At 38.4% G+C, this 17220-nt stretch overlaps 2 protein-coding genes across 2 annotated transcripts; both read right to left on the reverse strand.

Moving 5' to 3' along the window:
• Positions 1 to 1287: 1287 nt before the first annotated feature.
• On the reverse strand, positions 1288 to 8969 carry LOC139723995 (aminomethyltransferase, mitochondrial-like). The gene is made up of 8 exons (XM_071635193.1): positions 8807 to 8969; positions 7616 to 7835; positions 6895 to 7055; positions 6236 to 6317; positions 5263 to 5408; positions 4221 to 4407; positions 3450 to 3566; positions 1288 to 1604 (listed from the first exon to the last, which is right to left on the reverse strand). Exons 1-8 carry the CDS (start codon positions 8894 to 8896, stop codon positions 1387 to 1389), a joined length of 1221 nt encoding a protein of 406 aa, XP_071491294.1. The 5' UTR covers positions 8897 to 8969; the 3' UTR covers positions 1288 to 1386.
• A 4355-nt stretch (positions 8970 to 13324) lies between these two features.
• Positions 13325 to 16185, reverse strand: LOC139724031 (uncharacterized). The gene is made up of 3 exons (XM_071635228.1): positions 15979 to 16185; positions 14709 to 14894; positions 13325 to 13566 (listed from the first exon to the last, which is right to left on the reverse strand). The coding sequence occupies exons 1-3, from the start codon at positions 16183 to 16185 to the stop codon at positions 13378 to 13380; spliced, it is 582 nt and encodes a 193-aa protein (XP_071491329.1). The 3' UTR covers positions 13325 to 13377.
• Positions 16186 to 17220: the final 1035 nt, after the last annotated feature.

Genomic DNA, 17220 nt, shown 5'->3' on the forward strand with positions numbered 1-17220 from the left:
AGGGCAAGATCAATTCTTATTGACTATCGCCATGAAATAGCATATTTTGACAAGTACAACATGCTCTAAGTACACAATAATGATGAAGTAAAACACACAAAAAACTTTTAACAGAAGGACATGGCAATGGTTTTACTCCATCAAGAATTGAGCTACCAGGCACTCAAAATAAAAGGTTGCGATATATCTCACAATTATTTACAGTTGACAAATGTATAGATTGCTTCAAAAGCAAACGAACAAAACAAAACATCTTTAAAAGCTTGAAAGCTCCATAAGAGTTGAGTCTTCTCTATTGATGTCAGATTGTTTTACAGAAAAACTAAAGATTTGAGTCTAGAAAGGAGACAAAAATTGTTGACTTTACAAGTCTTGTATAATGAGAAATTTGCTTCAGTTTATGCTCTCCGTGGAAGACAAAAGTTTTAAGTCATAAGGTGTAATTGTTCATGCCGCAAATCTTCAATGTGAGAACTTATATCAGTTCTACATATCAAGGTTAATCAGCTAATGCAAATTTCCACAGCATCAAATGCTTTTATGCATGATTCTAACAACTGAGTTATACTGAGGAAAAAAACACAACAAAAACTTGTTCTTCTATTGACCGCTGTCCTGTGCTTACATTTCAATCTCATTCAATATAGGGCCTACATTATATCTACCCCTGGTATCTGACATGTCACAATTGGTATTTACGTCAAATTGAATATACTTCTTAAATTTACCACAACCACCAACTTTTACCTCGATGTTACATACCCACATACTCCAATATGAGGTGTGATAATGTCTATTGGTATTGGCTTAGCCAAGGTGTTTTGCCACCATGTCTTTCTGCTTATACCAAGTGTACTGCCCTCACTTGGTAGGATTTAGACAGTATAAACTACATGTATTGAGATACATGTCCACTTGCCTTGACAATCTTCATGGATTATTTCAGAACAGTGATACTAGCACATACACTAGATGTAACCTGTCTTAAAATTGTGCACAATAAAGAAGCCAACAAATCTGGCAGCATATATTTTTTGATTGCCATGATTTTTACATACATTAATAGCATACTTGATAGTATACTTTTACACTTCCACTTGCCAGGGACACAACATTGCTATAGCATAATTTGTTTAAACATTATCTCACATAATTTCAAGTTGATTGCAAAGAGTATATGCATATACGCCAAGCTCAAGGCTGCAAAATTCATTTGTGTGTGCATGTGTGTGCTTGTGTATCAGCTAATATTCTTTCTTGAGAGACACACACATTTCAAGTTTCTTCTTGCACTGAAGTTATTGAGCATGAGACAGTATTCATTCATCTTTAAAGGCACATGTGAAAGACAGACATAGCTATTTACCTCTCTACCTTGTAATACAATCATTTGACAATGTGATACCCAGATGGAACAAAGGGCATCTTTGTCACCACGCCCTCTATAGTTTTCTTCCGCACTTGGAAGTTGACCTTCGTTCCATTCTTGGCATGGGGCGTGGTTACATACCCCATGATCACATTCTTCTTCAAGGAGGGGGAGGGGCAGCCACTTGTCACACGACCAATAGAATCTCCTGATGCACTAAAGATCTCCACACCAGCTGGACATAGAAAAGAAAGTAAACTTTCAGCATTTCTCATGACTGCACGTAAATACCTGAAATCTGCTACTGTGCAATGAACAGCAAACAGAAGGAGGACATGTGCATGTTGAATAAATCATTTTGAATATTGATTGAAAGGTAAATACACATTTGAAGTGAAATTCATCAAAATTACATACAGTAATATCAGAAAGCAAGGATAATCAATTCATTCCATAATTTCTCACTGTTAGTGATGATTACAAGTGTGGTTTGCACATGGAGCATTAACCCATTGAGGACGGGCTACAACAAACATTTCCCATAGACCCTTGCCCGAGTATACTCGGGACTCCTCCTAAGCGAGTTCATGCCCATCTCATGACAGGCGTATTACACAAACACCACAAATCTCAAGGAAGCACCTTGCTCTCAAAAGAAAAAACTTCTTAATGTTGACGGCATTCATTCATTCATTCATTCATTCATTCTTCATTTTTAGGTGTGCTGAGTATTTCCCTGTACCAGCAGGTACCCTGTGGATCTGAGCATATATGTCTTGGAAATACAAAGACAAAAATGCAGAAAGCTCTGACACTTGGCTTTAGAGGTGTCACAGAGTTGTTCTCTGACAGACTGCAAAATTAATACCAGCAGCATTTATGGTAAATGCCACATGGTTCATCTAATCACGGCAAAAGAAACTGAGGAGGCAACTTGGATAACTAACCATACACATATGTGACCCGCTACAACAAAATGATCCTAAAGTCGGGCTAGGTCGATTATTTGAAAATTGCATGATGTGATTCCCTAATCTTTCTGCTTTAAATTGATATATAACACATTCTATAAAAATAATCGGCTGCGGAGATATCGATGTTTAAAAGAGAGCATGTCGAGATGTCTGGAAAATCACTGTTTCGAGAAAAGCGCCTTAAAAGTCTTCCTTTCGACGCAATCGCGATCAAGGGACACGCAAGACAGTTTTCACCTCTGGACAATAGAAGGTAAGCCCTAGCAACCCCCGAAGAGTTCATTCAAGCACATCAGCGTCGGCGGTCTCCTCACCAACCAATCAGTGACCAGGATGTGAGAAGCGGCTGAGCATAGCGCACCCCGCCTGCACGCACCAGTTGACTGGGCAGTGTGCAAGCTTCACGCTTCGGTTAGCAGCAAGCAGCAAACTGACCAATGAGATCACTCTGGTTGTTGTTAGGGGCGGAACCTATCTGTGGCGCTCAATCCAAATTTTCGAACTAGTTTCTGCTTCGTTGAAACGCCAAAAAACATGACTCAGAAAAACGCTATGTTTTGGTCTTTCCTTTCACCATTTTGCTTCAAAATTTCGACAGATGATAGAGGACATGTTAGACTCCAATAATATATCAACATCAGAAAATCGTAAGTTTTGGCCGATTTTAATGCTCTGACTTCAAACTCGATTTTCACGGCTTCGACCGTGCGCGACTTTAGGACCTTTTTGTTGTAGCGGGTCACATATGGTCTGTGGTACAGGCCACTGTATAAAAGCTGAACTTTATACACCTTCATTCAGCTAAACTTCTGTTCCTCGATCCTCACACTACTGTCTTTCACATTTCCTAACAAAGCCTAGCTTTTGTTTTCATTACATTTTTTCCTACCTTTTTTTTCTCTGCCACGTCTGACTGAAGTCCTTTAAACACCTCCTACATCCCAAGTCTTTTCCACCTTTGGAACCAGGTTGGAACCAGGTGCAAGCATGGATAGCAACAATAGTGTTCACAGATATTTGGGCCAGGTGAGGTTGTTTAAAACTACATTCCATTGTGATGAATGGCTATGACATCTTTGGTACTCTGTTCCATTCACCAGACTCACCTCTAATTGGTGGACCAGTTGATACAATACCGACACGCCTCCTCTTGGGCTTATCCTTGATCTGTTGCAAGATGAGGTCAGCTGCCGGGAAGTCTGCTAATTGTCGCCGCCTCTTTCCTGACAAGTGCGAAGAGAGAGAAAGCCATGTTTGTGAGCTTCAACAGACATTGCATATCAAAATAATGTACAGTACTAATTGCTTCTTGAACACTGGAAGGACAGATCTTTAAATACCAGCTACACTTTTCATTCATTCATAATTCAGTCAGTCAGTTGCTTCCACATTAGGACAGAACACAAAGAAATGTGTGAATGTGTGCTCTTGATCCCAGAGTTACAATATCTGCATTGTTATATTGAAAAGAAGAGTTTACTTCTCTCTGAAGTAAGATGGTATAGCTGGCAATTTTTCTGATTTGTACAACACAGATTAATCTGAGTAGCATTTACCATTATTTGTGACTCAGAATCCTTACACTAAAAAATATACCAAGCTGACAATGCTCCTATTCAACTACATGACGGAAGGTCCATTTTGAAGTCTTCTTCAAAAACTTTGTCCTTTGATGGATACAATAAAATCTATATCATGGCATATGTTTTGTACCAGGAATTGGCAATGAAAATGTTGGACACACAGAAAGAGGATCTGGATGCATGCCAATCTTCCCTACTCCATATTTTGCAAATGATCACTTCCTCATACTCTCAATTTTTGCGAATGGGAATGGTATGAACTCAGATTGTATCATATCAATGAACCTCATTTACCTATTGTCCATGTGAGACTGGCTTCTACTGGTGTGGTGTCATCATCGATGTCGTTGCCATAGAGACAGAGCCCCGCCTCTAACCTAAGGCTGTCGCGGGCACCCAGACCAGCCAGGGCTACTGCTGCATCTTGGGATTCCAATAACTTTGTTGTCAGCTCCACAGCTCGGCTGGCAGGAACTGCAATCTGAGAAATATGGCATCACCAAAAATTCAGTTAGTAATGTGACAAATAACTGCAATTAATGATTTTGAATCAAATGAAATATGAATAAATACATAAATAAGCAAGTGAAAATCTTTCTAGGGAAAACCAGATTGTTGTTCAGGCTGTAAATAATGCATTGAAAGTTTATCTTGTGTCGTCTCTACACAATACCGACATAATTTTTTTCTTGATGAATACATTAGGAATAACCCAATCTTTGCCTATCTCCTACAGCTGGGTAAACAATCAATACCTGTTTTCAGCCCCTTCCACCTGCCCCCTTCTAACCCTCCCATAATGATAATAATAACAATAATAATAATAATAATAATAATAATAATAATAATGATAATAATAATAATAATAATAATAATAATAATAATAATAATAATAATAATAATAATAATAATAATAATAATAATAATAATAACAATATAAAAGAGAGACTCATCAAAATGACAATAAATCATGTGGTAAATGGAATTGCTGTCAGCTCTCCATTTTCCCAGTCTGGAGAGATGAAATTGCAGAACAGCAATAGCTGATGATGGTCCAACATTATAGCAACATCTGCTTTTGTTCTGCTTGTAAGTATTATTCTTGCTCATTTTGTGTGCAACCTAATCCCACAATGTATATGACAGGCATTGGCGAATGTACATAGTATACTGGAAACAACTTGACTGTATGTGCAATACCTCTGAGTAAACATGCTTTTTTGTCTTGTTTTGTTTTGTTTACTGGCAATGATAAACTGTACCTCTCATAGGAATATTGACAAACTCTGCATGTAACATTCTGTACATCTGTCCTTAGGGTTGCCAGGGCACTCACCTCTACACCATCTTCTCCTGTGTAGCCAGCCCTTGTCACTCTGCACCCTGGGATGCCAAAGACAGAGGTGGTGACCCCCGACATGAAGGTCAGCTTGTGAAGGTCATCTGACACACCTGCTTGTAGAACTCGTGCCATGGCTGGACCTAGGCATGCGTGTAGGAATACACATACAAGACTTGTTAATTAACCCATTGAAGACCAGTCACAAGTATACCGAGGCAAGTGTCTATGGGAAATGTGTTTCATAGCAAAATCATCTCATGTTCAACGGGTTAACTTAATATCAGCAGTCAGATTGTACGTCAACTGGACTATATTCTATGTACACTTTACTCACATGGAATATGATTAAGCAGGTTTGGTTTCAAGATAAAAGTACCACATGGAAGAAAAGTGAAAATACAGATGCACAGTTTACAGCAAAGTATCACTGTCATACATGCACAACCATGAAATATAAGGCAACATGTGTCATACTTTTTTGCCTTTCATGGAATAGCTGCATGAGCAGCCACCTACCTCACAAGGCAATCAGCCATTGACTGTTGTTACCCTAAGGTTAAACAACCCCTCAGGCCTACCTTCTCAAACCACCACTCACAATGTGAACAGAGAAGTCATTGATGGTATCCAGAGTTAACATCTGACTGCTTAAAATAACAGCCACTGAAACCATGCCCAGTCACAGCTACAGATGCAAAGAGTTAACACACAGTATGTGCATATATGTACAAATCAACAAGGCATTTAGCCTCATAAAAATGCCAACAGATCTGTCTGTGATAACCATCTGTCTGCAATCAAAACTTTTGCTTTTTCCCAAGATCCCAAAGGGCTGCTTCAGACAGGTTTTACACTACCCTCATTATTCCACACACAGAGAAAATAGAAACAAAGCATGTTTTTATACAAGTAATGGGTAAAGACTTCTTGTCCCTTCTAGCTCCAGTTTTGCACAAGAGAAACCTACCTTGCAGAGCTACAAGTGCCATATCAGGAAGTGGTGCAAAGGTAGCATCATGGCCTTCTGCCCTGAAGGATTCCAGCCTAGACTGTCTTGGAGAAAGAAAATGAGTAGACAGGGGATAGAGCAATAAATTTTCTTTGACCATGAATACACACCCTGTTTCAAACACTCTTTTCCATTAAAATATATCAAATGAGCTTTGAAACACAATATATTATATACATATATCAGCAAAAGTATGATCCACTAAATAGTCTTATGGTGAGGGGTCTGATCTAGTTTACCATGTCCAGTATTGAAGATGATGATGTACAGTCTTACAGTCAAAAGCACTCCTCTATCAATTCACCATGATACAAACTTGTCACACACAATCAGTTTCTGCAGAAAATCAAGCTCAAGTGTGATCCTATAATAGCACACTTTCTATCTTATCTTCTGCACTTGTTAGCTGACTGTCAAGTCTGATCTAGCATATATCAGTGTCATGCAATGCTTGATGGGGGGGGGGGGGTGCTTTGTTTAAACAGCAAACATTTTTCTGTTGATGGTCAGATGATCTGGAGGTGTAAGAGTTCAAACTTGTATCTCACATATCAAGATGTGAACTGATAGTAAATCCTCAGTGGCTGTTGGAGACAAGGAAAAAAAAGTGAACACACCCTGATGTGTGCCTGGTCCTTGTCTGCACAGCCTGCATTGGACACCACATACAGATGGTCTTCTGATGTCTGATTGATGATGAGGTCATCGATAATGCCACCCTGGTCATTGATCAAGAGACTCAGTGTACCTTTGTTTGGTGGCAGTCCCTCTATATCAGCTACAGGATTGTTGAGCAAAAACAAACAAGAAAAAGAATATTGAACAAAATAGAAATGCTTCAATAAAATGGATGTTTGCTGCTACAACAAAATGACCATAGTTTCTCTTGGACAGCAATTTCAAATTGTAAATACAACAAAGCTAAGGGTCTATTACAGATTACCTAAGCAGCTGGTATAGTGAGAAGGACATTGGAATACTTACTTATATAATTCATAAATCATATTTGAAAGACTTTGGTAATATATTTTGAAGTTTTTAAAATTCACATAGCTCTATTTGAAATGTTCCTGGTACTGCATACACAGAAGACTGACCTTAATAACATCCTGAAGAATAAAATGTGAACAGATATGATTGATAAATGTAAACCTTTGCCGATATTCAACAGGGCTATGAAGTCACAGTCTTAGATATGTTTCCTTCATAATAATGAAAAAAAAAAAACCACACACACACACACACAAACACTTTTTAGACTAAGAGTAATCCTGTAATCAAGCTATGAGATTTATCAAATTTTACAGAAAGTAATGGTGAAGTGATTAATGTACTGACCAACTGTGAGTGATTCCATGAATTTGACCCTTTCCCTTCCATAGATCTTGCTTTGCAGCATGTGAGAGACATCAAAGATCGCAGCTGAAGATCGGCAGTGCAGATGTTCGCTGACAAGTCCTGCCTTGTACTGGACTGGCATCGAGTAGCCAGCAAATGGCACCATTTTAGCACCATGTTCAACATGGAAGTCATGCAGGACTGTTTTCTTAAGATCAGCCTGGGTAAAGGAAGAAATATCAATATTTCTGAGTTTATACCTTATAGAAATGAAGTATGGACTTACACTGTATGGTATAAAAAACATGCAGATTATGGTATCATGGGCATTCGATGTACATTAAATTTTTGTGACTTAATATACAAACACTGACACTGATACCTTGATAGTAATACCTTGATGCAGTAATCCCTTGAAGCAGCTCTTGCATGAAGCTATCTGGGATGAACTCGAGCTGTGTGTCGCGAGGGGGTGTCATTCAGGGTATGTACAAGTGTCTCACTATCATACTATAAAATGTGAGTATGAGTGCTCAGTGCGAGTAAAAACAGCATCAATCCTCCTAACCTACATGGTCATTGATGGTATATAAGTGGCAGATCCAACAGGAGGCTGCATTGCTCCGAGGCGAGGATGGGTAATACTAATGTAATAGCAGCTCTTTGACTTTGGAATAATGTTGGGTCGGCAGTGGTTACTACTATACTGCTGGTCCCGGTAGGGGATTCCATAGTCTTATGGCTCTTGGGTAGAATGAATGAATACTTATGGGAGTCAGTTGGATACACTTTCAGATAAATTTAGATAAATTTTACGCTTTATTAAAGTTTCAGTCAGATAAAATAGATAATTTACACTTTGGCAATTGAGTCTTCAGTCTTGAGTCTTGATGGAGTAATCCCTATAGCAGCTGCAAGCACAGCTAGACTGGGAATCTGTGGGATAGGTTGGTGCAGTGGCAGTATGTGATGGTGCACGTGACTTTGTTTTATATGCTTTATTCAGTGAGATCTAATTTCATTTAATAAAGAAACAAGCAAAATATGTAATGTTTTAGATATAAATCTAAAATTTGCGTGTAGACTTTATCGCACTCGCATTCTACTGTCTACATGCGAGTTACGACTGACATTGAAATCAAGGTGTGGGACTGACTTTGCCAGATTGCGTATGATTTTAAGTCTGCTTACCTCGCTGCTCACATTCCGAATAACTGACTTCGCACTTCGAATTCTTGATAAGATACGGATGGGGGTACTTACTCCTCGAAGAACTATCATGATTAAATTAAACAGATAAACGAGAAATTATGTTCAGCTCTGTTGTGGATCGGCCAACCAGCCAGTAAAGCGGAAAGAGTGTGTTGACCTCAGGATTATACGCATGTGGATTTGGGATGTAAAGCAAACAAGAGACCCGCGGGTCACGCGCTCACCTGAGTATCGCAATTTCACCTTTCATGCATTCTTGCACACTCTTACCTGAGAACATTGGAAACTTTAGGTCTGCATATGGATCCCTCCCCCCCCCTCAACTCGGGGGGGGGGGGGGGGGGCAGGCAGTCCTGGATCTGAATCTGCAATTAACAAACTTGGAACTAAAGTCATCAATGTACAAACTCATGGCATTAACTTTGCTTTATCATTTCTGGTTCTAGAGCAGAAGATTTTACATATTCCTTAATGTGGGAGGGGGGGGGGGTGGGCCCCCTAGTCCCCCCCCAAGAGGGACATGGTGCCTATTTGAAGGAATTGAGATTCTATCCCCCTAGGGATGCTACCTGCTAAGTTTGGTCAAAATTCATCTTGAGGTTTTCAAGAAGAAGATGAACATGTACAATTCAGGCTCGATCCTTACAACTGTATTGTAGGACTTCTCCCCAGCCCTCTCCTGGGTCCTAAGGGGGGGGGGGGGGGGGCACTCCTGATTCCGCCAACCCCATGAACAAACTTGAAACTACAGTCATCAATGTACTAACTCATAGTATCATCTAAGCCCTATCACTTCTGGTTCTAGAGAAGATTTTTAAAGGTTCCTTAATTTTAGGGGGTTTGGCCCCCTAGGGACCCCCCAGGTGGGCAATGGAGCCCATTTGAACAAATTGAGATCCTATCCCCCTAGGGATGCTACCTACCAAGTTTGGTGAAAATCAGACATGGCGATCTCAAAGTGAAGATGAAAATGTACAATTTAGGCCACATTAGGACCCCTCCCCACCCCCTCCCCTGGGTCCCAAGGGGGGCACCCCTGATTCCCCCATGAACAAACTTGAAACTACAGTCATCAATGTACTTACTCAGAGTATCATCTAAGCCCTATCACTTCTGGTTCTAGAGAAGATTTTTAAAGGTTCCTTAAGTTTAGGGGGTTTGGCCCCCTAGGGACCCCCCAGGTGGGCCATGGTGCCCATTTGAACAAATTGAGATCCTATCCCCCTAGGGATGCTACCTACCAAGTTTGGTGAAAATCAGACATGGCGATCTCAAAGTGAAGATGAAAATGTACAATTTAGGCCCCATTAGGACCCCTCCCCACCCCCTCCCCTGGGTCCCAAGGGGGGCACCCCTGATTCCCCCATGAACAAACTTGAAACTACAGTCATCAATGTACTTACTCAACGTATCAATTAAGCCCTATCACTTCTGGTTCTAGAGAAGAAGATTTTTAAAGATTCCTTAATTTTAGGGTGTTTGGGCCCCCCTGGGGCCCCCCAGGTGGGCCATGGTGCCCATTTGAACAAATTGAGATCCTATCCCCCTAGGGATGCTACCTGCCAAGTTTGGTGAAAATCGGTCATGGGGTTCTCAAGAAGAAGATGAAAATGTAAAAAGTTTACGCACGACGGACGACGGACGACGGACGACGCACGACGCACGACGGACGCCGGACGAAGAGCGATCGCAATAGCTCACTTGAGCCTTCGGCTCAGATGAGCTAAAAACTAAGCGAAGGAAAAGTGCGCGCGGCCAGGCCAGGTGGTAGGATCCTCACGCTCTGAGCAGGGTAGTCTCACCTTAACCCACCTGTAAACATCAAAGAGCGCACTCCCCTAGATGTATTCCTATGTACGGGTTAAAAAAAGAAAAAGAAAAAAAAAGTGAGGGAGGGGGGGGGGGGGGGGTGGAGTGAACCCCCCACCCCTACCCCTGGTTTCGGGCCTGCAATGGCATGAAGGAAAGAATAAGCAAATTTGATGTCTAAAATGGATCACACCTGTGATGAAAGATCTAGATCCTTTAATATAGGATTGATTCAGATTTTTTTTGGTTTTTTTGTTCAGTTTAATACAACCACATGAACATATGATACCTGATGAAATAGGTCTTATATGTCACCATGGGTAGACATGCTGTTATTATCTATATTGTTGAATCAAGAAATCAAGACAGTGAAATAAGGAAAATAAAGAGATATCATTTTAATATTGCTAATGTCTACGAACCAAAAAAAAAAACAAAACACCCAAATATATATATATATATATACATATATATATATATATACACAATATACATATATATATATGTATATATATATATATATATATATATATATATATATATATATATATCCCTAGTTGGCACCTTAGGGAGACATATTTGGGGGAAGTGTCTTCATTAGGGAGACAACTGGTCATTAAGGAGACAATTTTCGTGTCTCCATTGCGTAAATTGCCATTGAACATGTATTTTAAAATTTGCATATAAAACAAATGGAAATGTCTTCCAAATGACCCATCTAGGAGTATATATATATATATATATATATATATATATATACATGTATATACACTGTATAGTCAATCCAGATATGGCCTATGTCCATCTATCAACTTCTGAAAAAAAGTGATCAAATAGGCATGATCTTTGTGGGTTTGCCTTATGCTTAGAATAACAAGAAGTAATTTCACCATAATGGACAAAATAACTAATTTATATGAATATATTTATGTTAACATGATTGGATATTTTGATGATGTATATAGGCCTACTGTAGCTAGCATACCTCTTTCCATCTTGCAGAATCATATCAGTGATGGATTATAATTTGTCTTTAATTCTTTCCCCTTTCAAAATACCACACTACTGAGAATGATATGTACACCTTAGTCCACAAATTGCACATACTTCTGATGCCACCAAGTACATGTACTTTAAATTTTGAGAATTCCAGAATGGGTATTAAATACATTGTACATGTATCCAAAAGTCACTATGTGATTCTTTAGCTGGTTGCAGAAAGATACATCTGATCATTTCATTTATGGGCATTTACAATTACAATTGCATTATGCATGGAATGTCGTTGTAACTAACAGCTTGGTTTCTATCAAATACATGATCTATGTACAGTGGACTCCCGTTATAATGAAGTCCTCGGGACCGGCAGTTTTCTTTCGTTATATCGGAATTTTGTTATAACCGAAGAAATAAACAATAGAAATACATAGAGTGGATGACATTGCAGCCCAAATTCTTACTTCGTTATAACCGGAATTTCATTATAACCGTGTTCGTTATAACGGGAGCGCACTGTATTTCATATTCTTCTGACATTATTAAACATGCTTGTCTCTCCCCTCTCCCTACCCCCCCCCCCCATCTCTCTCTCTTTCTGTACTTCATTCCATGTTTCTTTCTTCCATCTCTTTTTTTCTTGGCAAGTTCTACCAAAACCATGTTTATCATATTGTCTTATCTCTCATTTTATTTTTGCTCCCTTGCATGTCCTTCTTCATCTCTCTTTCCTTTTCTCTGACACAGAAACACACATCAACTGTATGCATTATACAGCTGCATAATTAAAGCTTTTATGTTACATTGTAAATGGATTTCTAACCATGCTGATACATTATACACTTTCATTTCATATCACACAAATATTAGTGATGTACAATATCAAATGAAAACTTGAAATGTATCACTTTAGACAGAATATAGACAGAAAAACACAATAGCAAAGACAATTTTCACATTAGTTAAACTTTATTTTACATTTGCATCAAACATTGATACTCTTCACGATGTACAACAACAACGATCCATTTAGGAGCCTGTCATTTCAAATTATTTTGCATACAACTGATATCCATCAGAAATATCATTCACCTTCCCATCCTCTGCTGGATATGTGGCATCAAATGTACATTTTGACATTGTTGTTTTGCTTTCAATGCGCCTCCTCTATCTCCTTCTTTTACTTCACACACAATACATGTATTTCAAGGTCTCCTTCGGTGCATAAATTAATGGCATGTAATAATTTATCATCACTGCAAAATTCAAAGACCCTGTCGACAGAATCACATTTTATGAGATTATAGATCAGCAGTTTGCGATCTTACAACTTTAATTTGCACATGGAGACAAATTGAAGAAAATTCACACCTGAACCTTCACCCCTCTGCTTAAATATTCTCTTGCTATACTGAATCACATGGGCAGACGCATTTTATCAATCAGTTACATGTATTATCACAAAGCCTTAATGATGACTATGTATATCCTTATTAGACAGCAAATTCCTTCAAATAGAGCTACCAGTACTCAATGTCAATAAAGGTAAAACTGTATTGTTGAAAATAAATGTCTTGCACTAAACAATAATAATCAAAATACCATACATCAAACATAAGTAAAAACACAATGTACAACACATTTCATTGAAGACAATTTGCAGAGTATGGTTTTCTGAACTGTCCCCTCCCAAAGGCCTCCGTGGAATATAATGCCATATAGACCACTAGGCATCTCCATCTTAACTATCTGTCAGGCACTTTACAGTTTGCCTCTTCACACTGCCGTCCTGTTAGCCTGAGGCGGTTACGGGCAAACCACATGTAGCCGCGGTCAAAGATCCCAGAGAACACCGGCCACTTCATGAACCCGGTCATCCAGCCCCAGCCCAATGCTCTGTACATGGCATCCACTGCATCAATTCTGGTGTGAATCTGTAGAGAGAAGTTAGGATGATCAGTCAAGAAAGACACATTGAGACAAAATTCATGAAGTCATATGGAACTTCTCATCTTAACAAAGATGACTGCAAATTAACTTTTCTCCTTCTCATTATTTTGAGGATATTGCTTCAGATTGTTTTCCTTGAAAAAAACAAAGCAAAGCAAAACAAAACAAAACTTTCATTTGCTGCTGGTAGAAAAATGAAACCACAAATTCTCATTTCCACTTGCTATAAAAAGTGGAAGCGAAGCATATACAGGTATTAGATATGCTCAAGTTTCCAATCCATACAGAGTTTTTTTAAAACTCTTTTAGTCCTAGGACATTTTTATTCATAAGTGACTTGTCTCATTATTCAATGGGCTTTCCTGTTTCAGCTGTGGCTCTGAATATTTTACTAAATATGCTGGGTCTCATAGGTGGGTGTATTAAAAATGATATTATATTTCAACATATGCTGTACCATAGGACTACATGTTTATCAATACATTGCTATACTACAGTTTTACATACAATGTACCACTGCTCTATTCTGCAGGTCTACTAACTACTAAACTGTATCTATGTTTGCAATACATTGTACTTAAATTTTTATAATCTTCACAAACATTATTTATCATCATTACTATCTTATATTATCAATTTCTCAACCTTTAAATTTTCAGATAGGTGATACATCAATCAATTTTGCAAAATCATTTGTTGTGACCTGCAACATAGGTGCAGTGTTTGTGATCCATACAAAGATATGTAATTATCATGATGATTAACTTACAATTACTACAATTATTCATTATTCGTTACGCATAAAATGATTAACCTCACATTCACTACTATCATAAGACATTATTAGAATGATTATCATCACTATTATCATAATCATTATCATCATCATCACCTCCATCATCATCATTATCTGTCGTACATGAACCAGGGCCCCATTTCATAAAAAGTTGATATGATAGCAACTCTTGCTGGAATGGCAATTGTCATATGGTAATGACAAGAATCCAGCTTCCTGATTGGCTGTTGCTATGGGAAATTGCCATTCTAGCAAGAGTTGCTATCCTAACATCTTTTATGAAATGGGGCCCTGAAGTGTAGGCTTGAGGTGATGGCTTCAACTTCTTACCACATTATCTGGACCAATGACATGCATGATACCCATTGCCTCATCCAGGGGGATGTTATTGTGCTCTTGCTGGTTGTATCCTGGCTTGGAGATGTCCACAAAGTGGAGGACATCTTTCTCTCTGTTCAGATACCGGACAAACTTGATCTCTTGGATGCAGAGAGGACAGTCACCATCATATAAGATCTGACAACAAAAAAACAGACAACTATAACACTTCAGCATGATATTGACAATATCATCTATAGCTGCCTCACAGTTATGGATCACCCATTTTGTGGAATTTCCTTTTACACAAAGAAAATATGTAGTGCATTAATGGTGTGTATTAAGGTGTACTTCTTCTAACACTGCATCTGTTCAATGTTCTGCATGGTATTCTTTAATAAAATGATATTCATGCATTGAAGGTACCTTAGTGTCTATTAAAATGCAAAAAAAAAAAAAAAATCACCTTTCCACTGGCAATATAATAAATGAATGATGCTATGGCGTATTTTATTACTACAACAGCTAGTGTAAATGTGCATAACATAACTTGGGTAAAAGAAAATAATGCAAACTCAAATCTAAAAGAAATGAATAAATCACAATGCCTTTCACTTGGCCATTAATTTGTATTACTTTAAAATTCACAGACAGTGAATTTTAGATTTTTTTTTAGCCTCAGAAGAGCAGGCAATGTAGTTTATAGCACAATATACAATTAAATGCATGAGTTGTAATTATTTTAACGTTTTAAGAAATTATTGTATTTTCTATGTTGTTCTTCATATTTCGGCCACCAGATTTCATTGTTGGACAAAAAAAAAAAATCAGATTTGATGATTTTGATGACCTGAACAGGCTATCCAAAAAAAAAAAAAAAAGTATCATGTACAATAAGCGGCCCAGTATAGAAGAGATCGAGAGCAATATACCGTAGATATCTGGGGATTTGTTATAGATATTAAGGGGAATTTTTGTGTGCAATTAAACAGTCCATGAAGACTAAAAATTGCATGAGTATAAGATTTGTCTTGCCTCCATATTAAACATTGAGTTATAAGTTATCGCAGTACCCATATGATTAATTTAATTCAATTTTCTATTATACATATAGGCCTGTCATATCAACCAGTCAGCATGCATCATAAAATCTTTTATGTCAAATACTGCTAATTGTGCCTTCATTGGTGAGTAAAGCAATTACTAAGGTAATGACACTTGATACGTATATGGGGCAAAAGCTGGTCTTTTCACACAACATGTTCACAATCTACATACATACCTTGGTTTTGCCTGTCTTGTTTGCACCATCACTCGCTGCAGCTGCACTGGACGAAGCGTCGACGGAGTCTGTCCCGCCGCTGGCTGTCCGTTCGGTACTCGTTGAAGCGAGGTATCTCCTGCAAAGACTGCTACCAACCGAGCGCGATTCGTTCGTGGTTCTTGAATGCAATGTTGACCAAACCAATCTCCGTGAAATCGAATTCATGGTCGAATCCTCTTTCCTTCAAGGAAACTGCAAAATATCAAAATCTGAACTAAGTGTACAGTACCGCTGTCGTAGTCCCTGTTGAGATCGATCGATGGCTCGTGTCTATCTTGGGCTTTTCACGCTGTACAAAACGTGTACGGAAAACAAAAGTTATGCAATGCATACAAAAAATAGTCTAGATTCCAGGCATGTCTTTCTAATTGTCTACTAAGCCCAGTGGGTCAGGACAAATTTGCAATGAAATTCCGTTACAAGTCATTGATACATGGGTCAAAGCTCCGAAATCTACTCTCCAAATGACAAGCTGAAATGGCAAACCTTTGCATTGCAGTAATTCTTTTAGACTACAATTTTCTTGTAGTGTAGGCCTACATTAAAATAGTAATTTGCAGTGTAGGGCTGAAACTAAGATAGCAATTTGCTATGTGGAGGGTGAAAAAGAAGTAAGTTATCCGATTGCGGAACTGCAGGAAAATTTTGCTCTTCCCTCGACATGTCAATAATTGATACATTTTTGTTGAACACGATGCTTATACTTATTGCTGCCATTAAAGGTATGGTGCAGTATTGGTGGAGATGAGAATTGGGCTTTTAACTTTTTGCAAGATACCAAGAAAACACTTCTGAAATAGTACAGAGCATACAATTTTAAGGGGAATTCAAAGTTTATTTAATGAAAATCGGGTTTAGAATGACTGAAGCACCCAAAAACAAAATAAAACAAAGCAATCGTAATAAAAGGTGGGTCCCACACTTTATTAGAATCGCTCGGATTTGGATATCTCAGCCATTTCAAAACCAATTTTCATCAAAAAAAAAGCGTTGAATTCCTCATGGAATTACATTCTCTTTCACATTTTATAAGGGGTGTCTCATTATCTCACCAAAAAATGTTAAAAATCTGATATTAGGTCTCAACCAAAACTATACGATCCCTTTAATGAGCAGATAATATGTATGCCACCTCACCAAGCTAAGCTTCAGATGTAAGCAGATGCAGTGTAAATACAATGTATGTTTCAATGAATACAG

The sequence above is a fragment of the Diadema antillarum genome, unplaced genomic scaffold, assembly GCF_040938485.1.
Source record: "Diadema antillarum isolate AM-2024a unplaced genomic scaffold, OU_Dant_1.0 scf00000205, whole genome shotgun sequence".
In the NCBI taxonomy this organism is placed as follows: domain Eukaryota; kingdom Metazoa; phylum Echinodermata; class Echinoidea; order Diadematoida; family Diadematidae; genus Diadema; species Diadema antillarum.